The sequence below is a fragment of the Trichomonas vaginalis genome, chromosome I, assembly GCF_026262505.1.
Source record: "Trichomonas vaginalis G3 chromosome I, whole genome shotgun sequence".
NCBI classification, from domain to species: Eukaryota; Parabasalia; order Trichomonadida; family Trichomonadidae; genus Trichomonas; species Trichomonas vaginalis.
In genome coordinates, this window is record NC_067203.1 from 27,289,631 (window position 1) to 27,316,081 (window position 26,451).

The window sequence follows — 26,451 nt, forward strand, 5'->3', positions numbered from 1 at the left end:
CATATAGTTGTCGAAGTCATTGCATATAATCTTTGAGTCAGGAAATATTGTATGGCACAAATGAGATTATAGAAACTTCCACCGAACAAGTCTACAAATGTTAGACCATTCGGTAGTTTCTTAAGTTCTCTCAATAGAATATCTTTACATCTACTCTTATTTCCAAAGAAGGGTAACGGTGGTTTTGTAAAATTCATTTTATATATAATAATAAAAATGTTTTTTCCTGAAAAGTGACAGAAAAGTGACAAAACATGTACGAAGAAGTCTTGAAAATTCAAGAGGGTAGAAAAGAGGTTAGAAAAGAGGTTATATCTAACCTTCTACCCTAAACATTATTTTTGTCTGATTTTACGAAGAAGTCTTGACAAAACATGAAAACATATATAATTTGTGAAAAGCTCCTGGAAGACCCGTATATAAGAACTTCATTTATACTAAACATCTTCGGGGCTAGAAGGCACGAAGTGCCTGGAAGCCCCACTACCTTTTTTTTTTTTTTTTTTTTTTTTTTTTTTGTAGTGTTTACTAATAGATGAATAGTATATAAATTCTATTAAAATGGATTTGATCCAAAAAAATATATAAAATTTGATCATAAATAAAATCGTTTTAAATTACTTCTTCATTTAAATTATAACAATTATTTTTGGTTTTATATTTTTTTGGATCAAATCCATTTTAATAGAATTTATATACTATTCATCTATTAGTAAACACTACCGTATATTATTTTTTAAGCTATCTTATTTTTTGAAATTTTATTCAAATCTTTGGTCGCAAGAAGAATTGCATGATAAATAAAAACATTTAATCAAAGTCAATTTTATTTTTCATATTCAAATGGACTGAGTGTTAACATTTAACATTTTTTGCTAATTGTCGTCAAAATTAGGCGTAAAGCAAAAATTGATATTTCATATGGTTTTATGATAGATAAGCATTATATTCCCACTCATTATATTCGTAAATTTTGAGGTTTATCCTTCGCTTTTAAGATCATTGAATTTGATTTTTATATAAAATAGTTATATATTAGAAAATAATATGAGTTTATGTGATATTATTTTTCAGAAGATTTTGTGTTCTTCTTCAAAATTTTATTTTTTTATTAAAAAGAATCTTTACAAAATATACATTTACTTTAATTAATATTTAAAAACGTGCTCTATCAAAAGTTCCAAAAATTCAATATTTTAGCTTTTCTGAAGTGTCACTTTTGATGAATTTCTGTTTACAACAGTATGCACTTTTGTCACCTACTCAGTTCAAAAGGGAACAAGACAAATTTGCCACACGGCACTTTTTTTAAAAAAAATTAATGGAGCGGAGCGATACTCTGCTGCAGGAGCCCCAAGGCTCCAAATCATTACGAAAGGGAGCCTCAGGGCTCCTGAGAATCCATCAGCAGAGGCCTTTTCATTTGGCCTCTGCTGATCAAAGATTCGGCGAAGCCATTCTTCGTCTCAGGAGCCCCAAGGCTCCCAATCATTACGAAAGGGAGCCTCAGGGCTCCTGAGAAACCTCTTTGAGAAGGTTTTCTTAAAGAAAACCTTCTCAAAGATGATTGTCAGCATTCACTCAAAATCTACCAAGAGTTTCAAAGTTTCAAATCTATCTGAAATGAAGCTTTGAATCTCTTGTATATCTAATTGTAGAGGTACCTTTTCAAAATGTCTTCTATTGATTAAATTTAATCAGTAAAAGTCATTTTGAAAAGGTACATCTCTATAATTGCTATTGAGCATTCACTCTTGGAACCTTGGAGCTCTTGTGTAGTGCATGAAAACTCCAAGATTCTAGCATAAAACATATATCATAGACATAATTTCTTCAAATATAATTTAAGGTTATTTTTTCAAAAATGAGAAAAGCGTAATTTAAGGTTATTGAAAAGTGACACTTGGCGAATTTGTCCCGCACTCAGTTCAAAATCTGTTAATTAAATTAAAATTAATATTCTAAATAAATTAGAATAACTTTAATCGTTAAAATAATTCATGATTTTAAGTATTTATTATTAAAATCTTAATTTTTCAATTCATTTTTAGAATTTCAAAATTAATTTGGTGGTTTTTCATTCAATTCTATTTGAATCATATTGTATTCAATTCACCAGATACATTTGTTGTTCCAAATAAATAATTTTTTTGAATAAAATACGATTTTTTTCAATTCAATTTTTATTTTAATTTTTTAATGAGGTTAGCTTATTAAATTAGGCTAATCCTTTCATAAACGGCGACAGTCTCACACTCAGGCTTTCAACCGGGCCTGAGAAGCCGAAAATCCTCAGAGTCAAGTTCCTCGACAGTCGCCCTCATTAGGATCGATCCGAGAGGAACTTGGCTCTGAATGAAATTCACAAGCTCTGGCCTCAGCAAGGACCAGAGCTTCATAAACAATCCTCGGGGCTGGTTTCCTCAAAGACCGCCCTGATTCGGGGCGGCCGGAGAGGAACCCAGCCCCGGGAGCTATAAAATACGAAGCTCTGGCCTTAGCAATGGCCAGAGCCTGCAAATTTCATCCTCAGAGCCGAGTCCGCGGGAGATTGTCAATGTTGTAGACGATCTCCCGCAGACTCGGCTCTGAAAGACCTCAAACTACAGGCTCTGGCCTGAGCAAAGGCCAGAGCTTCAATTAAAGTCTCCAGGGCCGGTTTCCCAAAATGCCGCCCTTATCCCGGGCGGCAGGAGAGGAATCCGGCCCTGGGAACAATAAAATACGAAGCAGTGGCTCCTAATGAGGCCAGGGCCTGCAAAATCAATCCTCAGGGCCGAGTTTTGCGATGATCGTCCTTCATAAGGACGGTCTCGCAAGAACTCGGCCTTGAAAGAATTACAAATACAGGCTCTGGCCTCATCAGAGTCCAGAATCTCTCTCGGAAAATACATTGCCGAGTCTCTGGAAAATGTTAATATTGAGGAAACACTTCCTGGAGACTCTGCAGGAATATTAATAGTACAGCACCAGAAAGACTAGAAGGGGGCCCTGACCTTGAGAAAGGACCCCCTTCCCGGTCTTTCTGGCGAACTTTGGTTCGCATTGCGAGTGTCTGCTGCGAATCCGAGGCGGAGCAGCAGACACTCGCAATTGTAGTTCGCGGCAAGTGCACCTGTGGTGCCAGAATGCACTTGCCGCGAACTTTGCTAAATGCAAAGATGATGCCGGAAGGAGCGCCCAAACCGGTCAGAAGCGCTCCTTCCGGCACCAGAAAGACTAGAAGGGGGCCCTGACCTTGAGAAAGGACCCCCTTCCCGTATAAAACATTTTTGCATCTCATTATTTTTTACCTTTGATTTGTACAATTGCATAAAACACAATAAAAACATATTACCCACTTACAATAGAACCATACACACGTCAAATAACACTTAGAACACAAATTTCCTTTTTATTACATTGTGATTCTTTTTATACCTATTATATCTACCATTTTAAATAGTCAAAACATGAGGTACAGGACAAGTCTATAATAGTCATATAATTTTTTCATAACTCTAATGTGATTCAAATAATAAGTATCTCAATGTATGTGCAATCTATAATTTAATATTTTTAAAAGCATACATATAATATGGTCTGATTATATATAATATCAAATCCTGAAAATATTCATTATTCATCGATTTACCAAATTTGGTATGCAAAATTTGGGATTCTCGCTTTTTTTTGCAAAAAATGGGAAGGACCCGGTCTTAGATCTCGTCGGGATAAGCGGAAAGGATAAAGTCCATGAGCTGGACTTTTGTCTTAATGAGTGGTACTGCACTCATGAGTATTTCGCGCTTGTTGGAGCCCATTGGAACACGACCTTTCCAATTCCTCATAAATCTCAAGGCAGAGATCGTGAAGAACTCAAGGACAAAGAGTCTTTGAGACTTGGTAAGGAATCCCTCATCATCTCTTTCATCCTGGAGGGTCTTTGTGGATGCAGTGGACTTGATCTCGTCTTCCTCGATCGGATCATTATCATAATCTTCATCACCCTTCTTCCTAAACGTCATCTGCTCTCTCTTGTAGTCATTCCTGAGAGCATTGAGTCCAGCTTCAAGATCTTGTGAGTTCTTTGCAGGTTTGTTGAAAGTTTTCTTTTCCTGCATTTGCTGCATGAGCTGGGTTTGCTGTTGCATCATCTGCATCATCATTACCATCATATCTGGTGCTGGGGATGCTGGAGCTGGTGTTGGAACGTCTTGGGACATTTTGTCCTTGGAAGTTCATGGTCTCAAAAGTTCATGAACTTAACGGTACAAATTGTCCCGAGAAATTCATGGTCTCAAACCGGACAAATTGTCTCAAAAAGTTCATGTCCCAAAAAGTTCATGAACTTTACGGGACAAATTGTCTCAAAAAGTTCATGTCCAAAAAAGTTCATGAACTCGTGGTTCATGTCCCGAGAAGTTCATGGTCTCAAAAGTTCATGGAAGATCTTCCCCCGATCTGTCTCATTGAGAGTCATCCTGCTCTTAGTGAGTACTTGCTGAATGTCTTCGGTACCAATAGGAAGATATCACTGCCGAGACTATCCAAAAGACAAATAATGAAGCTTGAAGTTGAAGCAAGTGTTTATCTTGCATATGACACAGATCTTACTGATCACAATGAGATCTGTGACTCAAAGCGAGAAACACTCATTGCATTCCTTCACAAGCACCCTTGGGTTGATATTAACTGCAAGATACCTTACAAAGATCTTGTTGAAACATTTCGGGTCTACAGACAATTACTATCAGACTCAAGTTATAACCTCTATGTTAATACAGATGGTTCCCTTAGTGCAACAGACCTTCAAATCCAGAGAGAAGCTCAAGAGTAAAAATCTGACATTTATACTTTACATGACATTTTATCACTTCAAATGTTTTTATTTTTCTTCATCTGTGAGTACTATGAATGTATAGGTCTTGAGTATGATTATAGCAAATCATGCGAGGATGCAGGACTCCCAGGATATATTTACACAACCAAGATCCATGGTGTTCATTATCCTGATTGTTGTAAATGGCGACCTAACAGAACTCCTATAAGGACTCCTGCTAGAACTCTTGTTGCAAAGACTAATAAGAATGTTAACAGAGTGAATAAACGCTTAGTTTTAGCTATTTTTGTAGCTCACCTTTACATGACATTTTTTTAATGAGTGCTCACGTTAAGATCAATGATGAAAACAAGACTCCATGGGAAGATATCATTGATGACATAGAGAATGACCTTGATGAAAACATGATGGGAGTTCAAACGTCAGTTAAGGTCAAACTAGTTAGTATACATATCAAGGGTACGGAGGCACTGCGTTCCACCTTACCCATTATATGTGAATTTGACACTTTACAAAACCGTTAACGTATATTTTACAACACAAACGACAACACTAACTTAACCTTAAATATTTACAAAGCCGCCAACCACTTCACCTCACTAATGTAAAAAATAAACGTTCTCACTTACAAAAGTATTGCAACTCCTCCCATTGCTGTGCTTCACATAACAGCTCATAATCTTCTGACTCACTTTCTTCTTCATATAGGTCAAAGTCACTGTCAAAATAAATGTATGTAAGTTTTGACAAAGCTAATGAAACACGCTTACCGTTTGTATCATATGCTTGTATAAACTTTCCATTATGCTTGTAGTCGTAAACGCTCAAACTAACTTTACCCTTTCTCCCTCGTATCTGATAGAATGTATTTTCACGAGGAACGAAGAACAAATTCTTGAACTCATGACCGTTGTAGTTTGTTATCTCAATAGTTTTCGTCATTTATATAAAAATAAAATAAAAATAATTTATAAAAAATAAACTTAAAAATTAATGATATCACTACCTTCACGCGTATGAAAACATAGCACAAAAATAAATTTAGGGTAGATGGTTAGATCTAACCCGATTTCTAACCTCATTTCTACCCTGTTGAATTCATTGCTTTATAACTCTTTTCCTTGGTTTCTTTTTAGTTGCTTTCTTCACGTCTGTCTCCAACTTGACTGTCTTTCTTCTTCGGCCGTAATGATACCAATTACTTCCACCAGTCAATGGGTCAAATGGTCTTTCGTAAGGGTTTCCATACATTCCATAGGGACCATACGGAAGAACTACTGGTGGAGAAGAAACATTTTCTTTAGTTCCATCGACTCTATTTAAATGCATTGTTTCACCTTTCATCTGGTCATTAAAGTCTTTTGCGTGTTTTGCAAACTCATCGTCCTTTCCTAAAGCATTTTCTGACTCAGTCGCAACCAAATTGGATGCTTTATTTATGAGCCCTATTTTATTTAATCTTAACTTCTTTGTAACCCAGCCTCCAATCTTTCCTTTATTTGCATCTAATGTCTTCGAAACCCTTCCTCCACTCATTTTATTTACTGCGTCATAAGCTCCAATGCTGGACAGGTAGTCATTGCTGAGAAAACCTGTCTTTATGCATGTACGCTTTCATGTATATGGATTTACACTATCAAATAGCAAAGTTGTTCCGATTTCTTCGAAATAATGGAAGGACTCGAAACAACTTTGCTTGATGACGATACAGATGTATTACTTTGCATTAATACTATGCGAAGCTATGTAGAAAGTTCGATTAGAGCCGTTTTTCTCTGGGATCTCTCATCTTCTGATGAGAGAAATCAAAGCAACACATCTCTAATGAGTTTGTTTTCACTCATTTGTATGTAGGCTTTTAGTTTGATTGGAGCTGCTTCACAATGGGATATCTCATCAATTGATGAGGGAGATCATAGTAAAACACCCCCAATGATAATACTTGCTTTAGTATGACTGTAGAATGCTGTAGCTTTAGTATATGATTCGATGATCAAGAAGTTCTGGATTCCCGACGAGTCAAATGAGAATTCCAGAGCTTCTTGTCATATATGAAAGTTGAGGTTCCTGGGTTGAAGTAATAACAAGAAGGAATAAGTGAGTACGTAAGCTCGGCATTCGCCGAGCGAATTAAAAAATTAACATATGAATTTTATATTTTTGAAAAAAACCAAAATTTATAAATTTTACTGTATTATATAAGTAATCATTTTTAAACTTTATTTTAAAAATTCTTTAGGTATATCGTTTACCGCAATTCAAATAGTGTATTTACTTCAAAGATGCAAATATCGCATTGGTGTATAATGTTAATGATATTTTCTATGCAAAGTGAGTTGCGGTAAAAAATGCGGTCATACCACCATTCAATTTATGGATAAAGTACCCAATTTGCGGCTAAACCCCTCAACCTGTGGTAAAAATGAGGTAAAAGTGTCTCAATCTATGGAAAGCTTGCGGTAAAAAATTTAAATTTAGCTATTTTCCTATGATTTTGATTCTACATCCTACAACTCTCAAAACGAAAGATATTTGCAGTGATAATTCCTTGAAAAAAAATTCCAAAAAAATTTCAAAAACGAAAAAACGAAAATAATTCCGTACATTTTTTATTCCGAAATTTCTAAAAAGTTTACCATTGCAGCGGATTCCATGCGGATTTACCATCGGTTACCGTATGAACAGGCCTAGATAAACGAGATATTCAATAATCAACATCAAAAATATAGTTTTTATTCGGAAAAATTTATCAAAAAAATTAAATTTGATTAGATTTCACAGCATTAATCTAATTAATATTCATTTCCACTTATAAAAAATCAAAAATTATTGACACAAATACCTCGCCACATATGGGGCAAAAAGTCACTTTTTGATGCTTTTTTTAAAAAAAAATCGTGCCACCAGGTGCAACCCTAGCTGAGAACTACGGTCTGCGAGGTACATAGATAGAATTAGTACCTCGCAGATTATAGTTCTCTATATGGCGCCGAAAAATTTTGGTGAAATGTCGTCGCATTTCACCAAAAATTTTTCGGCGCCATAGGAAGAATTGGAGGGTGTGAGATACTATTTCATACAATAGTACTCACACCCTCCAATTCCTAGCCAAAATGGCTAAAAATTGGGTGCAATTGTTGACATTGCACCCAATTTTTAGCCATTTTGGCTGAGAACTATAGTCTGCGAGGTACATAGATAGAATCAGTACCTCGCAGACTATAGTTCTCTATATGAACCCGAGAAATTTTTGGTGAAATGCGACGGCATTTCACCAAAATTTCTCGGCGTCAGAGAGAAAGTTGGAGCGTGAGAGATACCATTTGATGGAAAAATACTCTCACCCTCCAATTTTGAGCCAAAATGGCTATCTTTTTATCTTTATTAAATCTATCCCAAATTTATTTTCGGATTTAGAGACTACGAGGTACTAATTCTAGACCATTACTTCGTTGCCTCTATATCCTAGTTAGTACACATATCTTCAGTACGGTGGCACTGCGCGCCTCCTTACCCATTATATGTCAATCTGACACTTTACAAAACCACTAACGTATATTTTACATCGCAGATGCAATATTTCTAATAACCTTAAACTATTTCTGCCACGTAAAGTATTTATCACATAAACCACCTCATCTCACCTCTCTGTACGTTATATATTGTGCGCAGGTCATTGCCCATGGCAACTCCCCGCGACACAATGCACGTGCATGAAAAAATAAACGTTCTCACTAACGTTCTCACTAACGTACACACTAACGTTCACACAAACGACAACACTAACTTAACCTTAAATATTTACAAAGCCGCCAACCACTTCACTAACGAACTCACTAATGTAAAAAATAAACGTTCTCACTATCGTTCTCACTAACGACTTCACTAATGTTCTCATAAATTTTCCTCAATATCTTCATCATCAGTGTTAACCCTATTGTAGTCATACTTGAAGCCATAAACTTTCTCTAACTTCTTAACGTACAATTTACATAACTTACCTTCGTCATCGTATGGTTTAATGATATAACTATTTCTATCTTTATACACAGTCAATGAAAAGTCAACTGGTCTCGGATGTATTTGAAAGAACATGTTATGCTCAGGAAGGAAGAATAAATGTTTAAATGTATGTTTGTTATACTGTGGAATTCGAATGAGTTGCTTTTGTTCTGTCATTTACATCCAAATAAAAATTTTCAGTAAAAATAAAACTAATGAAATATTTTATTCCTCACTGTCGTCTGCTTTCTCCAACTCTTCTAACTTCTTCTTAAGTTCAGCAATGTTGTCCTCATGAAGTTTAATCTTCCTTAATATACCTTCTCTATCTAATGGTTGCTTTATCTTTCTAAACTGAACTCTACCATCCTTCATAGTATGAATGTAAAAACCTTCTGGAATAGTTCCTGATTTAATGTATTCTACCAAAAACTTTTGTTTCATTGCTTCAGTGACTTTAGTCGTCATTTTACTCTAAATAAAATGTTCAAATAAAATAAAAATAACGTTATTTTTTCAGTAAGGAAACGCAGGAGTTTTACGATTTATTTGAGGAGTAGGTTCTGGTTTAAATGTTGGAGTCGGTTTAGGAGTTGACTTTTGAACAGGAGTTTGTACTTCCATAGGTTCAGGAGTCATTGAAGGTTTTGGCGAAGGTGTTGGAGTTTGTTTAACTTCAGCTACTTCAGTATTATTTACAACATTTGCTTTATTTCTTTTCAACATCATAACTGCTCCTGCTGTAGCTAGCAAACCTAGTGGGAGACCATATTTTATATAAGGACTTGACCAAATGCTATTTTTGACAGGAGCTGGTGGAACACCTAACCTTGGTGAGACTGCTCTTTGCCATTGTGCAGCTCGTAAGAAATATTCAATAGGTGCTCCATAATCGTTTTGGTAAAGTTTGTTTCATAGATGGTGAAGGTTCACGAGAGCTTGATGAAGAACTCATTTATAAGCTTTAAAAATAAACGTTCATCTTTATTCCTCACTGTCGTCCGTAGCTAAGTTATAGTCATCTAATCTTATTATGGGGATGCCATTAGTGCGCACCTGAATGGCAAAGCAACAATCCCTCATAAAACCAATAAGTGGCTTTGGTACGTTTTCAGTTGCTAGTTCAATAGGTCCTTTAACAGACAATTTGTATGTTATTGGAGCAGTAGATGTTTGACCTTGCTGGAAGCAAAAGTCCACTTCTGTTGGAAAACCACATAAGAAATGTGTGTTGTCATAGCTATCCCATTTATGTTCCACACTACCATCATCCACCAATGACCTCATAACATCTTCATTAAATCCTATCATATCATTGTTTGTATTGCAAGCGTTCGCAACCATTTCATAAAATACAGGTCCATATGATTTTTCAGGTTCTGCAGGCATATTTCCATAAGCTCCCATGGAAAGCTGAAGATATTTAAACTTAGGGTTCTCAAAATTAACATAATAGTTGTCTTTCTTTCTAAATAGTGCCCAAATACTTTTAACATTAATAGGCGTATAAGCTGCTGTAAATGTTGCACTTGAATTATCTGTATTCTTTGAGAATGAACCGTCCATAGGAATCCAATCCATAACTTTAACAGGAAAACATAAAGCCTCGTTTGTATAATGTTCTACAAGTTCTGTATAAATGTTAGGGTCTAAAGAGAATGACTTTGGATGAATGAAACATTCATTAAAATCCATCTTTGTTCGAAATAGTTGCTGGGTTCCAGTTGTAATAGTAACTGTTCCACTAGCTTCTACTGCCTTCGTTATCATAGTGAATGGTTCATTCCATGGAACAAATTTATTTGTCGGTGGATTTGAATCTGGAGCAAATGCAACTTTAAGAGTTGGATTGAAAGCAATGATATCATTTACAGATATAGATGTGCATTGTAAGGCGTCGCTACTGAACTTTACTTTAAGCTGAATGTTTCCTGCAAAAACTGGAATAAATCGAATAGCTTCTAATGGAAGGAATCTTCTAACAGGAATTCTTAAACGAAGCTTAAAATCAAATGACTTTCCTGCTGTAATTGGACCACTAACAATTTGTCCTGTTCTGCATGTTCCCGAATGACTCCATACATCTTCATGTCGAGTCTTTGAGAAAACATATACTTTCTTTATTTGTTCGGTAGTTTGTGAGTTTGAAGTTATATATGCTTCTTCTCTTGCGTTGTCTTGAGAATATACGATACGACCATTTGCAAGGATTTGATATCCAGCAACTGCATAGAAAGCGTCATCGAAACCAATCCAAAATCCTGGTGGGTTTGTTTTATTGGAACCTGAACCAATTTCTTTATCTACAATAAATTGACCTTCCATTTTATACGTAATGAATGTATTGTAAAGGTCCAACATATTTTCACCAGGAGGTGAGAGATTGAATGTTACCCATGTGTTATCTTTAGCAGTTCCAGGTTGTGATGGAATCTTTGCGTCAGAATATTTTCTATTAGTGTCACCAATTTGAACTGCATTGTCTATGATATCAAAATATGAGCGAATCTGATGAATATGCTCTGCTGGAGTAAATTCGTTTAGCTGTTCGTTCTGCATGTATTTACTTCAGATAAAAATATCTATTTACTTCATTATTCTCACTCTTCTTCTTGGCATTCGTGGTGGAAGTTGTTTCTTGACATTTTCAATGAACTGTACATTCTCTTTTGTCTCAACTTCTTTCACTGGCGGGTCAGGATTCTTTGACTCAGTTTGCTTTTCAATGAAATTCACGAACTTTGCAATAAGCTCTTGGTTTGTTATTGAAAGTACATCTGGCTTCTTTTCTTCTGGTTCTATTGGTGGCTCAGTTTGAACAGAAGGTTTTATATGGGCTTCACCCTTGCCATACACCTTAATGTTGTCGCTTTCTGCATTCGCTAATGGAACCTTTCTTTTTCTTACGTATATTTTACCATCTTTACTCTGACTTACGTAATAGAAAGGATGTTGTATTCCTCTTGCGTCATTTAATATAATAGACTCTCGTTCTGATTTTGACAAGCTCATTTTACATCGGTTAAAGTTTTAAGTTAGATTTTTATCCGCAGTCAAATGACTCAGACAAGCCCTACGGACAAGACCCAAGGGGTCATAGATGTTGAAGCATTGAAGAAAGAAATTCGTGAGCAAATTTTATCCGAACTGAAGGAACAAAAACAAGAACAAAAGCCAGAGAGACCAAAGAGAAAACTTAGTGAAAAACAACTTGCTGCATTAGCTGCTGGAAGACAAAAGAACCCAAGACTACTGGCAAAAAAAGCTAGAGAAGAAGCTGAAGCAAAAGCTAGAGAAGAAGCTGAATCAAAAGCTAAAGAAGCTGAAGCAAAGAAAGAGTAAATGGTTTATTTTTATCCGAATTAAATGTATAGACAAATACCTTTATCTGTTGCGTTCAGTAGTGAAAACCCTGACGTCAAAATAAAGGGGAACAGAGTAACGTTTAAGTTTCCAACAGACTGGATTGTGAACATAAATGAAGAGAAGTACATTGGCATAACATCTATGTATATAACACGTGCTTTCAGAAAGGTTGACTTTATACTTCAAGTCGAGATAGAAAATGACGAACAGTCTTTAAGCGCCCAAAACATTCACATATACAAATACTTTAAAGACGATACAACATTGCAACAATGTATGATTTCATTTAATGAAATGTTCGAGAAAAAGTTTAACATTGAAGTACAAACTTTACAGCCTTTACGTGAGTTTCTTGCACAACTGAAAGAAGAAGGTAGTCAGCCACAACTTATAGACTTTCATTATGAATTTAATGAAAATGAAGATGGAACTCATGACTGTCAGTTTGTTGTATTCTCACCATTTAATGAAGTCGCTAAAGAGAAAGAAAATCCATTACGTATAAGATTTCAAATCTCTGAACCAAGTGATGATTTCAAGAATGTTTTCAATTATGATGCAATGCTTCCGAGGAAAAATGAATTTTCAAAGATTGTAACACCTGGCATTTGGGATAGAAAGCAAGCTATATTATATTCAAACTTAAGTAAGGGAGTTGAAAATGAGTTCATTGGTCATACAAGAACTTCACCACTTCCTAACCCTAAATACTATAAATTAACTGGCTTCAATCGTGAGTTTTGGATAGACATGTTCTCCACTCATGACCATAACTGCCCAGTGTTCTTACCTCCAGACCATAAGGACTGTCTCTACATTGAAGCACAACTCTTAAACTCTACCATCGCAGTATTATAAAATCTGAGCTAGTTTTATTTTTATCACGAATGACCTCATTCATGACCTCATTGCTGACAAAAATAAATGACCTCATTCATGACCTCATTCATGACCTCATTGCTGACAAAAATAAATGACCTCAGAACTTCAACTTACGAATAAAGCTTGTTTTAGTCGTTATTGAGAAGTTAAACTTCTCTTCAAAGCAAGGTTAACATGACTTACATAAGTCAAATCCAATCTCTTGACCGTCATAAAGTGCTTTGTAAAGTTTCATTAAACTGAACTCAGAGTCTTTGTCATATGTTCCAACAGGTATATGAATGTTCTTATCTTCATTGTAATAGCATTGTATAGCTTCAGGAAACATTTCATTAGCTGTTAAAGCAAGGACGTCTTGTTTGACACCTTTGCAACGTGCATGGAATGCAACTTCATTTAAATCGTTAGTGAGTAAGTCTATGTAAGTTTTCTTTCCACAAAATATTGACTTGTATGCTAAACTTTGTTTTCCAGGTGTTATTTCTGCGAAGTCAGAATGGAACTGACCTAATGTTTTACCAATAAGTTCTCTACCGTATCTCTTCTTAAACTCTGCTGCAAGCTTTGGTATGTCTTCATTGAAAATATGCATGCTATCACAGTCCTGGTAGAAGATTTGAAGTCCCATATCTTCAGCAGTACAGAATACTTCACACATTATTCTCTTCGACATAGACAGAATGTTAACACCAAGTGGACAGAAGTTAAAGTGTCTGCAAATGCTTTTCGTTAGCTTGAAAATAGTTTTATCTGAACCATCCAAACCTTCGAACTTCACTATATGGTTGTAGTTTCTGATGGCATATCTTATAGCATCTTTGTCATCTACTATGGTTATTTTTGACTCAATAGGAGATAAAATGGTTTTGCCATAAATGCTGTTCAGAATGAGTTTTATAATTTCTTGTAATGGGTTTTCTTCTTTCTTATACTTTAACCTTAACTCAAACAACTTCTTTACTTCATCTCTTATTCTAATATCTCTGTTTCCATCGTAATAGTATCCTTGCAACACTTCACATTTGACACCTTGATATTTTATGAGGTCTTGTAATGTTATATGGTCAACATACATTAAACAGCAAGTGTTTGAACTTCTGGGAACGTTAAGTTCTGGATTTAGTTCAGGGTCACAAACTATTAAAGGAAAGTGTCTATGTATTCCAATCTCTGTTATCTTAATGAGAACAAAGAAGCCAGACATAAACTTTTCACCAATGGGTTCCTTTTGGTCGTCATCGAATAAATGTCTCATGAGATACTCTGTGCTTAACATTTCTTTCTTCATAACCTTTGGAATACCTTCTAAAGTATAAAGTCTTGCTATAGCGGATGGATATAATGAAACAGCGTCGAAATCAGCAATGAGTTTCTTTTCGCTCTTTTGTTTCATGTTATCTGACAGCATACATCTTCCACCTTGAATACAGCGTGAAATAAATTCTCTTGGTTTATTTGAGAGGTCATATAAATTTCCATTCGGGAAGTACACTCTGTTCTCAAATAATTTGTTAGCAATTGAACAAATACTAACGTAGTCATAAACGTTTAAATCAAATTCTTTCAATATGTCATTGCGGAACTTAACAAAACCTTCTCTTAAAATTCTTACATCTTGTTTGCAATAAAATGTGCTATACTTTTCTAAGTCGAAGTGGTTCTCATCTATTCTGCAACCTTTGATGGAATCTATGTTTTTCATGAACGTATCTGCATCCCGGATAAACTTACATGCTTCAGAAATGACACCAGTTCTGTTGTCATTTGCTAACAAAGTACTGCTGTAGTAGTTGTAAGGAAATACTTCTTTCGGTCCTGTTTGTAAGTTAAACATAGCAGGAAATAGTTTAAGCTTCTTATTTATAACACTGTAAGATCTTTTATAATAATTGCCCTTCCTTTATATAAGCCAGTTATTTGCATTGTTCGTGAACCTTTAATGATGGGAGTTCCTTTCACTTCTGTCATGTGTCTTAAGATGAAGTTTATATCATAACTGAGGTTATGGAAATATATTAAACTCTTGTCAGGAAGTCGTTCCAAAAATTCTGTTGCACCGTTCTGACCCCAAATGCTTTCACTCACTGAACCATCTTCACTGTCATAACAGATGTTAAAGGCTTTATGAAAGCCGTCTGTGCTACACTCAAAGTCAGCAAAGAAAACGTGCTCAGGAATGAACTTACATTTAGCTTTATTTACTTCTTTTGACTCGGCTTTCTTCTTCAGTTGTACACAATACTTTGGAGCATATGTCAAATCTTTAAATGGTGCAAGGTTCTGTTTATATAAGTCAGTCGTATATGTGAAAAGTTCTCCATAAGAAATAGGTTCGAAATATTTACACTCCCACAATGTTTTCATAACATCCCATAGAGGTGTAGTTCTATCATTACGAACAACATATTTGTTTTCTCTCTTTGTATAAATCTTCATCTGTTTCTCAATGTTCATTCCACCACACTCCTTCAAGATTTCTCTGTAATTTCTGATGAAGTATGTTGTCATTGGTAATCTTTCATTTAGCATGTAGTGGTCTTCAACAAGAAGTAAGTCAATAGTTCGAGCAGTTTCACATTCTTTTGGTATGTAGTGAATTATTCTGTTATCTTTGGAGTTGTCGAAATAACCAATGGTAACATTAAATGCTATACCTGTTGCGTCAGAAATTTCTTGTACTTTACTTTGAGGAAAGTCTCTAACACGAATGACTTCACGCATGTGGTCAATAGTTTCTTCATTTACTCCAGCCTGAATGCAAGCATAAACGAAGCAGTTATCTTCTGTCATAAGTGCTGCAGTTCTTTTGTTCAGTTCATTGAAGATTTGGTAGCGTTCAAGATTTATAGGTAATGTGCAAAGATACTTCCAGAACTGACCGCTTCTCTTCTTATAAAACTTCTTTTCACCATTATCTTTCCAAAAGCTTTCTATAAGTGCTGGGTTTCCTGTTTGCTTAAGAGCTTCCAAAATGGCTTTCTGGTCATTTGTCAGTGTGCTTTCATCTCTATATGGTCTCTTTTTTGGTTTGCCTTTCTTTACATCGTTAAGCCTTCATATTCTGTTAAATCATACATCTTTATTTCGGTAAGATTCTTTATGTTTGTCAAGAAGAAGTCATAGTGCATTTCAACAATACCTGCAGCATTTGCTTCTATCTCTGATATAAAGTTCTCCTTCAAGAGCTGATGTAGTAATGTTCCAATATTATTGAGGTTTAACGTAGAACATTCATACTTTCCACCAAGTTTATAACATACCATCCATCTTTGTTGGGAGTTTATTTTAATCTTCTCTAAGAGTCTCATGAAAACCTTACCGAAATGTTTGTGTAAGTAGTCTCTGTTTGGTTCATCTAAAGCTTCGATGTTAAAGTCAATGAGTCTATTGCCTGTCTTAACATTCCTCTTCCTATTCTCTTCATCTTTCTTTAACCATCTCTCACCTTCTTTTGGTTTGTCGTCAATGGAACGAAGGACATCGTTAGCTTTGCGAACTTGTTCTATAGCGCTCTTAAACATCTCTCTTCTCTGTTGTTTCAGTGTCGTCTCTTCTTCTTGTTTCACCAACGTTTGCATTTGTTATGTCAAACATTTTCTTCTTACTTCATGTAGTCCCTGGTACTGAACGTCTATGATATAAGTCAATAGCAACGTCATTTAAAGGAAATGCTCTTGCATGGACTTCGTCCTCGCCGCGTTGCGGCTTTATGAACTCATGAATTCTATCATAACTTATTGCACCATTATAGTCATTGAGGATGTCAGCGAGTGCTTTTTTGTTTGTCGCGTAATGTTTTGCAAATCTATGTTAGCTTCTGTAAGAAGTTGTTTTATTTCCGAGTGTTCTAACTTAGACAACTTCCGATACATCTTTAGTAGGAAATAAAAAAATTTCTTAGAAAAAAAATTAGCTTAGATTTTTTAAGTTATTTTAAAATAATTTAATATTTTTATTTTAATGAAACACATGCAAGATTGCAAGTTCTTTTCATACAATGCTCTCGCTACTGCCATCAAGAATGAGTTCAATAATGCTTCAAATGTTAATGTTATCTTTAACAAGAAGTTTGTGAAAGAATCTAAGTTTGGTCAGTATGTCAGACCATTAGCTATCGTCATTGACCGCAAACGTTATACTTCACAAGAGTTAGCAGTAGTTTTGAAACAAAAGAGTTTCTTCGTGAATGTCAAAGATACTCATTATACTGTTATAAAGAACTCTAATATTGACTTCTTCAGTATTGCTTTAAATCTTTCCGAACAGAAAGAATATAAGAAGGGTGAAACAAATGTGAAATATTATCCTTCATCTCTGAAGACAATAACGAACAAAGATGTTATACAGAAATTCTTACCAAAGGTTGAAGAAGCTTCTATTGACATTGACGAAGGAAGTGAAATGGTTGAAGAAATAGACCCTGAAGCTATTTAAGCAAAAATATATTTTTGGTGAAGAGGTGAGATCTCACCCGTTTTTTCACCTCTTTTTTCACCTCATTCTCTCTTCGTTAATGTTGTCGTGACTTCTTCGTTAATGTTGTCGTGACTTTATTCTTCCTCTTTGAAGTTATCGAAATATTCTGTTATTTTTTCCTTCAGTAATGTTAAGTCTTCTTTGAATGTAAGTATTGTGCAACCTTTGATGTCATAGTGTGTTTGAGGAAGAGTATTTTTGACAATTTCCTTTATTTGCTCATTCGGTGTCATTGAAATCGGTAAGTTTTCACGATAGAACCAGTTTCTGTCAGATTTATATATTTTAGCTAAGTCATAAAAGCTCTTGTTGTTTCTTCTGACTAAATGCAACATAACCATATCTTTATCTTCTTCTTTCTCCAACTCTTCGGTATATATCATATACCTATAACTCTTTTCCTTTCCTTTTGGTACTGAACGCGGTATTCTTTTCTGTATGCTTTTGTCTTTGGATTCAATGACTTCATCTTTTGCTTGAAGTTTCTTTTCCATCTCTCCACGTTCTGCTTTATATAGTTCATCTAACATCATGAAAATATAACAAGCATAACGAGGTGAAGCCCACATTGCTACAGCATTTACTAAAAGTCTATGAACATAATAACCTTTCAAACCAGGAGCCAAATTCTTGCGATTTTCATACGGAATCTCTTCTCTCGGTTTTCCGAGGGAAGCAATCATATGAGGAAATTCTTCTAAAAGTTCTTTTGTCTGTTGGTTTTCAAACCAATGATATGCTTGCTTTGTAGAACGAAGAGCATTCATTATACTTTGCATTTGGTACATGTCATCTTTGACTGAACGAATGAGTCTCAATTGTTTGTTATACTGTATGTATTCGTATTCTTCATTTATGGCTTCATGAACGATAGCAATTGTTGTTGTGTTCTCTAATGTTGACATTACTGTCTTTACATACAAAATAAAAAAATAAATAAAAATAAAATTAGCGTTATTTTTCTGAGATAAACACTATTTCTTCACAACATTAAATTTTATCCTGTATGAAATGACTTTAAAAAGATTATTGACTGACTTCGAATACTATCTCATTGACGCACTGACAGACCCTCAAACTGTGTTGAAAGTTCTTTAAGCTTTAAGATTGAAGGTACGACGCATTTTGTCTTCACTTACGTATTGAAAGAATATGACCGTTATCATAACGAAGTGAATCAAACACTAATAAAATTTGTAGATAAAAAATTGGTTAACAATGATGAAGAATACAGACAAGTTATTGAAAAAAATAACGCAAGATTAGATGCAATAGAAAAGAAGTTTAATGAATGTCTTACAAACACGTATGAATATCTTATGCGGTGGGAAGCCAGATGGAAATAAATTTACGTCAAATATGCAATTTATAAAATCTTATGTCGACAGGCTACGTAGCACAGTGGTCTAAGGTGGTGTTATGGAGGGGTCAGGGTCTGTGGTTCGAACCGCGACAGCGCCGTATTTTCTTATTTTCTTTGTTTGTCTTGTTTGTCGTTTGTTTGTCGTGAATAAAAAGTGTCATACAAGTGCTCTATCTTTCACGGGAATAAATAAAAAATTTACTTTATTTCTTCTTTATTTCTTCTTTATTTCTTTGTTCCCGTGGAAGAAGGGTTTTGCTGTTTTTTCTCAGCCGAAATCAATGATTTTTTCATTTTTGGAATCCTTAGCGAATGAGGAATCTTTTCTCTCGTGGAAGCTTTGACCAAAAATAATGTTTAGGTGAAGAGGTGAGATCTCACCTGTTTTTTCACCTAATTTTTCACCTCCTTTTTCACAAGCGTTTTACATGAATTGTACGATGTATATTTGAAATCCTAAACAATTTCGTAGCTTCTATTTCTTCTTTTAGTACATCGAATGTTTTAACGATACCGAAAGTTTCTTTATACTTCTTCTTGACGTCAGATAAAAGGAAATCGTCAGCAGTTGGATAGTTTTTGTTCAGAAATTCTAACATGTCCATTTTATTTTCTACCGGCTTCTCTGCTTCTTTCTTTAAGTCTGCATAGTCGTTTCGCATTCTTTCTATCTCTTTGACTGAGTAGTTATATTTTCTTATTGCTGCTTTACATTTTGAACATTGCGGCATCGTTTTTGCGTTATACATTGAAATAAAACCAGCTAGAACAACTAAGGCGTCAATGGTTTTCTTTAACTCAAAAGCTGCTGGTTTTATCTGTTCATTCCATACTTTACCTCTTCTATCTTTATCTCTTATCTGCCATACACATTTTGCAACTAATGAAACAAAGTTATCGTATGTCTTAAATTCTTCGGATTTGTAAAGGTCAGAAATATTTTTATAAACCATGTCGCAATCTTTGTCCATAACTTTATGGTTGCAATGAAAACCAAGGAATTCATAATTTACTTTACGTATGAATTTCTTAATTTCTACTGAGTCAGTTGCTTTGACTTCAATTTCGTCGAATTCAGGAATAGTTAGTTTTTGCTGCTGAATTTCAGGTAGTTTAGGCAAATGGTCGATGAGGTCCTCCATTTCATAAAGATACTGTTCATTTGTTTCATCTTTCGCACTACAGTCTAAATTACTTGTTAAAAGTTCTTGCTTTATCTTCTGGATTTCTGTTTCAAAAGTATATGAAGAAGGAATAAAGCTTTTCATCTCTACCAACATTGACGTAGGATTCATGACTAGCGAGTTTGGTGCTGTAGTTGTTTGAATTGTTGTTGTGCCGATTGTTGAAATCATATCTTTTATACAAAATAAAAAAATAAATAATTTTAAAACTAACTTTATTTTTCTATCTTAAGGAAATTCATGAAAATTCGTGAGGGTGAGAAAACAGGTGAGAAAACGGGTGAGATCTCACCTCTTCACCTAAAATATATTTTTGGTGTAAATTTATGACAAAAATAAATGGTACCATTAATAATACATGACTGTTCTCATTCATGTCTGATTTACATCTAATGAAAAAGTTTAGAAGAATTTTCTTATTCTTTCTGGCTTATTTTTGTCTTTCCAGTACTCCCGCTCTAATGGTCCCAGATGTGTTGGCTTTGACTCTCTCAAGTTCTTAGATGGTATAACATCTTCAACGCCTCCTTCATATCTTACTTTATAAGTGTCATCGTTTATGTTGTAGCCAAGTATTTCAATAACCACTCCTCGCTTTGCTTCGTCAATGGTTTCAGCAAGTTTGCCATTACTACTTTCGACTAATTTGTGACGAGGGTAAAACGCAATAGAGTCGTCAGCAGCTTTTATAAGATATCCATTACCTTGCGTAGAGTCTACGATATAATAGTTTCTACTTAACCTTAAACGTTTCTTTGTCAACGGTTTGTCGTCAAGAACTACACGAACTTTTGTACCAGGAATGAGGGTAAATTGTGTTGAATTTCTGATATTTTGTGTTTGGCTTCGTTTCTTTTGTATATACTTTTCTTCTTGTTGTTGTGTCATTGAATTTGGTGTATGCCCTGTTGTAGAATGTGTTGAGGAATTGTAAACTTCGATGAAATGTTTCATTGTTTCTTCGGTAAAGTCTCGCTCTTGGTTTAAATCTCTGAGCGTTCTTATGAAGCGGTTTATGATGCCGAGTATGTTATGGTTATGGTCTTCAGTAGTGTAGTGAGTTATGTTATGCTTAATGAGAAAATCTGTGATTTCATTGCTGAGGTATGCACTGTCTTGGTCTGATGTTAAAGTACTTGGGCTATGTTCTGCTACAAACTTTTGTAAAACTCTTAACACTTCACGAGTTCCTTTATTTTTCATTATATACGCAAAAGCTTTACGAGTGTTAACATTAATGAAGATGAGGAATGGTTTATGTCCTCCTTTTCTGCTTTGAATGAGAGTGTCAAATTGGTATGCGTCAGGAGTGTTGGAGTAAATTGGTAAAAAGTAGTCGTAAGGGTTTATTTTTGTTTGATGTACAACATTTTTGTCAAAGAACCTTTTCACTTCAGCTCTGTTAGTAAATCCCCAACTCTTTGCAGCTTCATTGAACTTCTTAAATGACCTCCATGGATGTTGTTCGAATACTTCTTTCAAGCTCATTTATGTAAAGTTAAAGATTTTATTCTAGGCTCAAGCGCGTTCATTGAACGCGGTACCATGCGAATATAGTCACAAATGGTGGCATATAATCTGCACCCGAGCCTGTTGGATTTGTTGTGAAAGTATGGACATGATTTCCTCCCGGTTCGGTTTGTCGAAAAATCTTTTTTGCTGCATTGTTATAAGATGGAGATAAAACGTCATTGCCAGCTTCATACTCTGAGTTGTATAATGGGTGGTCTCTTAATGAGTGGCTATGGTCGCCAGAAAAGTTTGTAGTTCCTGTATGAGTGTGCGGTGGAAGGTTTGCTTCAGTAATTTTCTTCGAACCTCCTGTTTGCTTTGAAGAGTTAGCACAGTATAAGAATTTGTCTACAATCTGCTGCCATGTACCAAAACCTAAAACACTTGCTGGATTTGTTGAATTCATTGACGTATAAATAGAGCCTATAGGATATAATGTTTGAAGAATCTGAGCCTTTATTGTTTGAAGTTCATGTTTAACATTTATAAATCCTTTGCCATCTACAATATTTATATTGTTTGTTATTAAACCATTAGGAAAAGTAGGAGGATTAATTCTTTGTTCATGTACAGTTGCACCGTTTCTTCCTGTTTTTGTTACTATTTCGATGCATACCTTAATTTCTTTAATCTTGATTGTTTGAAATTCTTCATGTGTATGGTTCTTGTCGGCTTTTCCATTAAGCGCAGCATTTACTTCCGACTTCTTTGCATAATTTTCATCTACATAAGTTTTGTCGGCTTTCTTATCTAACATTGCTGGTAGTTCATGTGTTTCAAAGTTTCTGGCATGACCTTCGATATTCCTGCAACTGTTATCTAAATTGTTAAGAGTATCTTTTACGCTTGTACTCGGATTCTCTAAAGGTGCACTTGAACCCAAATCATAGTTCAATATTATGTCGTCTGCTCTAACAGTAGTGAAGGATTTATGTGTATGTTCTTTGTCAGCTTTCTTATCTAACATTGCTGGTAGTTCATGTGTTTCAAAGTTTCTGGCATGACCTTCAATGTTCATACATTTACTATTTAAGGAGTTTAGTGTATCTTTTACGCTTGTACTTGAATTCTCTAAAGGTGCACTTGAACCAAGGGTATAGTTCAATATTATGTCGTCTGCTCTAACAGTAGTGAAGGATTCATGTGTATGATTCTTGTCGGCTTTACTGTCTAATGTAGCTTGAAGTTCATTTATATCGGAGATGTTGTGTTTATGAGATTTCAAAACTTTGTTCATTGCTTCGAGTTCAACTTTGTCAGCTTTACTTTTAATAGCATCTTCAAACGTTATTTTTGACTTAACTCTCAAAGTAAATCTTGGTTCAACTAATACACCTTTAACAGAGAAAGTAGAGGCATAAATTTCATCGTTATAACTAAATGCTTCTAGCGCTTTACCCGTGTCATAATGTACAGTACAGCTTATGTCATAACCTTTAGCACGAATGTATTTATATCTTCTTTCATTAACATCTTCAGTGCTTATTTGTTCATCCTGTGTTAAATATCCATGGTAGTCCGTTATAATCTGTTCGTCTGAAGTTATATAATGAACGTGGTTTTTATCTGCTTTTTGTGAAAGAAGTTCAACAACTTTTGCTTCACTTATGTTACCAGTGTCACTTTCATTTATTTTTGTCAGCATTGCGTTCAAAACTTCATAAAGACTAACTACTTCTTTTGGTTCTTGAAACAATGAGTCAAAAGTCTTTCTTAACATTACATCTTCAACTGTTATGACTGAGTCAATACCTTTCTCTTTTATTGTCTTAGCTAACTGACCTAAAACAACGAACATATAGTCTAAAATATTATCTTCAGTGTTAAACACTATACAGTTTTCACGAATTGTTGTGTTTGTTGCTGTTAAAACTTCTTTAAACTCAGGATATATATTCAGTAGATTTTCAACAATTGTTTGAACCACCTGTCCTCCTTCATCTAAATCTCTTGCTGCCATTAAAGGATGTAAATTAATTGGTTCAATAATTCCGAGACGAGGGTTGTAAGCAAGTCCGTCGAACATATTTTTACGTTTGAGTGCCCAGTTAGTTAGTTTCTTTGTATTATATGTTACTTTACCCCATAAATTTTTGAGACCGTCAAAGAAACTTCCTGTATTTCCATGTAATTTAGCAAACTCAACATAAAACTTCATGCTATCTATGCCACCAAGAAAAGCCCAGAGTGCATCTATCTCACTTTGCATGGTTATAAGAGATGCAGTTGTTACACCTGATGAAAATAAAGTAAACAACCACCCTAACCAACTCTTACCTGCTCCACTTTGTTCTACTTTCACAAAATCACTGATATGACTTTTTAAGTATTCTTTCGTAAGTAATGTGTCTCCAGGTGTAACGTCTCTAACGATATTATCTCCGTCAAAAGTCAATGTTCTAACTTGTGTCCGTGCAGCCTTTATTTTAAGGCATGCATAGTCTGGTGTTTGAGGAGCAGAAGGCTCGATGTATGTAATTTTAAAGAAATCGTCATAATTTTTCTTAAAGGTTTCATATGTTGTTTTGAATGTATTGAACCTCATTATTATATCAAGAAGTTTTGTCAATGAGTCAGCAATTGCTTCATCTACTGTTGACGTTTTGAGTTTTATTTCTGCTGAGTCGTTTATGAATGGTACTTGACATTGAGTTGTATATGGGTCAAATCCTGTAGGACCCAAATGAAGCAAGTAGTCTAAAATATCACGAACAGACTTTGAGACAGTTGTGTCGTTCTTCATGACGATTTCACCATTTACAATGAATGGCATAGTACATGAAGTTATTTGTGGGTCAAAACCAGAAGGATTGAAATGAAGCATATAGTTCAGCGCCTCATACACTGACTTATACACTGTTTCATTATTTTTTGACACAATTTCACCATTTACAATGAATGGCATTGTCGAAGGAGTTGTTTTTGTATCGAACCCTGAAGGATTGAAGTTAAGAATGCTTTCAAGAGCTTCATATACAGACCTATAAACAGTTGTGTCGTTCTTCATGACGATTTCACCATTTACAATGAATGGCATAGTACATGGAGTTAAAATAGGGTCAAACTTTTCATAGTCCTTCCATGTTATATATTTCTCAGTATTTCCATCAGAAATAACAATATATTTGTCAGTAAGTGTGAGAGAGTATTGACCAAAATATAAACGTTTAGCTCTGTCAGCTTCATACGCATATGCAGCTATACTCATATTTTAATGAGAATAAAATGTTGTTCTATTTGCAAAGTACAGACCCAAACGAATACGGGACAGTAAAGCTACAAACAAACTTAGGTCTACAGAATGAGGCGCTTGCATTCAGAATGGTTGACTTCAATACTATCGCTTTTCGTTATAACAGATGAAACAGATTTCATGGAGATTGAAATAGATGGAAAGAAGCACGAAATAAGATTTCACAATAATGTAGAATATAAGATGGAAACATTAGCTGGAGTGTTAAATGCTCTCATAAATACTACAATAAACAAGGATAACGAAGAAAACTTAATGAATGTTAAACTTATTGCAGGAGTTTTGAAGTTCAGTTATGCGAAGGAGTTTAAGATAACACGAATGAGTCATAGAGTACAACTTCTTTTGGGTGCATACCATATGACATTTCCTTTGAAAAGTGTTGACAAAACGATTGAGATGAAATCTGTTCCATACGTATGTTATGGTAATTGTTTTTATACATTGAGTCTAAAATAGCTAATGTCACAGGCATTTCAGGAGTTAATAGTAAAGGTTCAGTAGAATATAAATCCTTCTGTTATGCAGTCAATTCAATGTTCATTCCAAACGTTCCTGTCATAGCAACTCATTTAGGTAAATGGGTTCGCATTAGTCCTCATAATTTGAAAGACATGCAATTCAGACTTGTTGACTTTCAAGGAGAGCCTGTAGAACTGAAGGCACCAGTGCGAATGACTGTTGAAGTTGACTTTTTAGAAAATATTAAATGCAACAGCTTACAAGAGAACTCAGAGCTAAAAATATAAAGTATGAATGTTATGTATTAGGTCATGAACTTTGGTTGTTGCTGTTTGATGAAACAAATGAGTTAGTTATGTCAGTCAAGAGAACAGAAAAATATTGTGTTAGTGAAAACTGCACCAAAGTCAATAAGATTAGGTTTGCATTATGAAGATGAGTTCGATACTGTTGAAGAAGTTTTGGATAGATACAAATTGCTAACTTGAAATTTTTTGACTGACTGCTTTAATTTACTAAAACATATTTCAAACAAAGTTTATATTCTGTTGAAAGTTTTGTATACTCGTTCGAATATTTATACTTAAACTCAACTCCTGTAGTTCCTGGTGTTTCAATGATGCGGATGTTACCTATTTTCATGAATAGTGGAGTTTGACCACAGCATTCGATTTCAGGGTCGAGATAGTCAATGACACATTGTTTCCCTGTTATTCGTGAGATAACATTTTCAAGGTCCTCCTTTGTTAGAATTATTTGGTTCTTGCTTATAAGATTTGTCAAAAGCTTCTTATCGTCTTTGAGTAAAATTGTTTGGTATAACTGAAGAAGGTAATGGTCTACGTTATCTGAAGGATTTGTTTGAACATTTGTGTAAGGGTTGTCGTTGGCTTCTCTTGAAAGAATTTGGTCCAGTGGTGGATACTCTAACTTAACATCTGATGTAGCGTTAGCGTTTGAAGCTGAGTTTAAATTCACGGATTTCAGCTCTGGTTCTTTCTTTCAAACACTCTGAACTATAGTTCTTTATGACAATATTGTTTGTCGTTCGTGAGTCAACATTTGATGTTGGTTCAATTGGAACATTAACGGCACCAGCTAAGATGGATTTGCTTCTCATTTCATATAG

At 34.9% G+C, this 26,451-nt stretch overlaps 10 protein-coding genes and 7 pseudogenes across 17 annotated transcripts, besides 6 other annotated features; 5 read left to right on the forward strand and 12 right to left on the reverse strand.

Moving 5' to 3' along the window:
• Positions 1 to 518: part of a mobile genetic element that runs on past the window's edge.
• A 686-nt stretch (positions 519 to 1,204) lies between these two features.
• Positions 1,205 to 1,242: a mobile genetic element.
• Positions 1,243 to 1,274: 32 nt separating this feature from the next.
• Positions 1,275 to 1,925: a mobile genetic element.
• A 1,773-nt stretch (positions 1,926 to 3,698) lies between these two features.
• Positions 3,699 to 4,205, reverse strand: TVAGG3_1058940 (uncharacterized protein; the record flags this gene model as incomplete). Its single annotated transcript, XM_001295758.1, has 1 exon — positions 3,699 to 4,205. The coding sequence occupies one exon, from the start codon at positions 4,203 to 4,205 to the stop codon at positions 3,699 to 3,701; it is 507 nt and encodes a 168-aa protein (XP_001295759.1).
• Positions 4,206 to 4,222: 17 nt separating this feature from the next.
• On the forward strand, positions 4,223 to 4,819 carry TVAGG3_1058950 (uncharacterized protein; the record flags this gene model as incomplete). The annotated part of the gene is made up of 1 exon (XM_001295759.2): positions 4,223 to 4,819. The coding sequence occupies one exon, from the start codon at positions 4,223 to 4,225 to the stop codon at positions 4,817 to 4,819; it is 597 nt and encodes a 198-aa protein (XP_001295760.2).
• A 320-nt stretch (positions 4,820 to 5,139) lies between these two features.
• On the forward strand, positions 5,140 to 5,346 carry TVAGG3_1058960 (MULE transposase domain-containing protein; the record flags this gene model as incomplete). The annotated part of the gene is made up of 1 exon (XM_051255957.1): positions 5,140 to 5,346. The coding sequence occupies one exon, from the start codon at positions 5,140 to 5,142 to the stop codon at positions 5,344 to 5,346; it is 207 nt and encodes a 68-aa protein (XP_051081531.1).
• Positions 5,347 to 5,443: 97 nt separating this feature from the next.
• Positions 5,444 to 5,764, reverse strand: TVAGG3_1058970 (uncharacterized protein; the record flags this gene model as incomplete). The annotated part of the gene is made up of 1 exon (XM_001295760.1): positions 5,444 to 5,764. The coding sequence occupies one exon, from the start codon at positions 5,762 to 5,764 to the stop codon at positions 5,444 to 5,446; it is 321 nt and encodes a 106-aa protein (XP_001295761.1).
• Positions 5,765 to 5,920: 156 nt separating this feature from the next.
• TVAGG3_1058980 (protein of unknown function, DUF4107 family) lies at positions 5,921 to 6,358 on the reverse strand (the record flags this gene model as incomplete). Its single annotated transcript, XM_001295761.1, has 1 exon — positions 5,921 to 6,358. The coding sequence occupies one exon, from the start codon at positions 6,356 to 6,358 to the stop codon at positions 5,921 to 5,923; it is 438 nt and encodes a 145-aa protein (XP_001295762.1).
• A 216-nt stretch (positions 6,359 to 6,574) lies between these two features.
• Positions 6,575 to 7,242: a mobile genetic element.
• Positions 7,243 to 8,289: 1,047 nt separating this feature from the next.
• Positions 8,290 to 8,424: a terminal%2Cinverted (terminal inverted repeat of Maverick transposon ID:TVAGG3_1059000).
• Positions 8,290 to 26,451: part of a mobile genetic element that runs on past the window's edge.
• On the reverse strand, positions 9,050 to 9,292 carry TVAGG3_1059010 (uncharacterized protein; the record flags this gene model as incomplete). The annotated part of the gene is made up of 1 exon (XM_051255958.1): positions 9,050 to 9,292. The coding sequence occupies one exon, from the start codon at positions 9,290 to 9,292 to the stop codon at positions 9,050 to 9,052; it is 243 nt and encodes an 80-aa protein (XP_051081532.1).
• TVAGG3_1059020 lies at positions 11,414 to 11,836 on the reverse strand (annotated as a pseudogene). The gene has a single exon. A coding segment is annotated over exon 1 (423 nt).
• TVAGG3_1059030 lies at positions 11,882 to 12,163 on the forward strand (annotated as a pseudogene). Its single transcript has one exon. A coding segment is annotated over exon 1 (282 nt).
• Positions 12,191 to 13,045, forward strand: TVAGG3_1059040 (annotated as a pseudogene). Its single transcript has one exon. A coding segment is annotated over exon 1 (855 nt).
• TVAGG3_1059050 lies at positions 14,246 to 14,480 on the reverse strand (annotated as a pseudogene). The gene has a single exon. A coding segment is annotated over exon 1 (235 nt).
• TVAGG3_1059060 lies at positions 15,007 to 15,862 on the reverse strand (annotated as a pseudogene). The gene has a single exon. A coding segment is annotated over exon 1 (856 nt).
• TVAGG3_1059070 (uncharacterized protein) lies at positions 17,033 to 17,506 on the forward strand (the record flags this gene model as incomplete). The annotated part of the gene is made up of 1 exon (XM_051255959.1): positions 17,033 to 17,506. One exon carries the CDS (start codon positions 17,033 to 17,035, stop codon positions 17,504 to 17,506), a length of 474 nt encoding a protein of 157 aa, XP_051081533.1.
• On the reverse strand, positions 17,623 to 18,453 carry TVAGG3_1059080 (KilA, N-terminal/APSES-type HTH, DNA-binding family; the record flags this gene model as incomplete). The annotated part of the gene is made up of 1 exon (XM_051255960.1): positions 17,623 to 18,453. One exon carries the CDS (start codon positions 18,451 to 18,453, stop codon positions 17,623 to 17,625), a length of 831 nt encoding a protein of 276 aa, XP_051081534.1.
• On the reverse strand, positions 19,542 to 20,266 carry TVAGG3_1059090 (annotated as a pseudogene). The gene has a single exon. A coding segment is annotated over exon 1 (725 nt).
• TVAGG3_1059100 (integrase core domain containing protein family) lies at positions 20,498 to 21,583 on the reverse strand (the record flags this gene model as incomplete). Its single annotated transcript, XM_051255961.1, has 1 exon — positions 20,498 to 21,583. The coding sequence occupies one exon, from the start codon at positions 21,581 to 21,583 to the stop codon at positions 20,498 to 20,500; it is 1,086 nt and encodes a 361-aa protein (XP_051081535.1).
• TVAGG3_1059110 (phage tail repeat-like family) lies at positions 21,624 to 23,633 on the reverse strand (the record flags this gene model as incomplete). The annotated part of the gene is made up of 1 exon (XM_001298931.1): positions 21,624 to 23,633. One exon carries the CDS (start codon positions 23,631 to 23,633, stop codon positions 21,624 to 21,626), a length of 2,010 nt encoding a protein of 669 aa, XP_001298932.1.
• Positions 23,869 to 24,815, reverse strand: TVAGG3_1059120 (annotated as a pseudogene). Its single transcript has one exon. A coding segment is annotated over exon 1 (947 nt).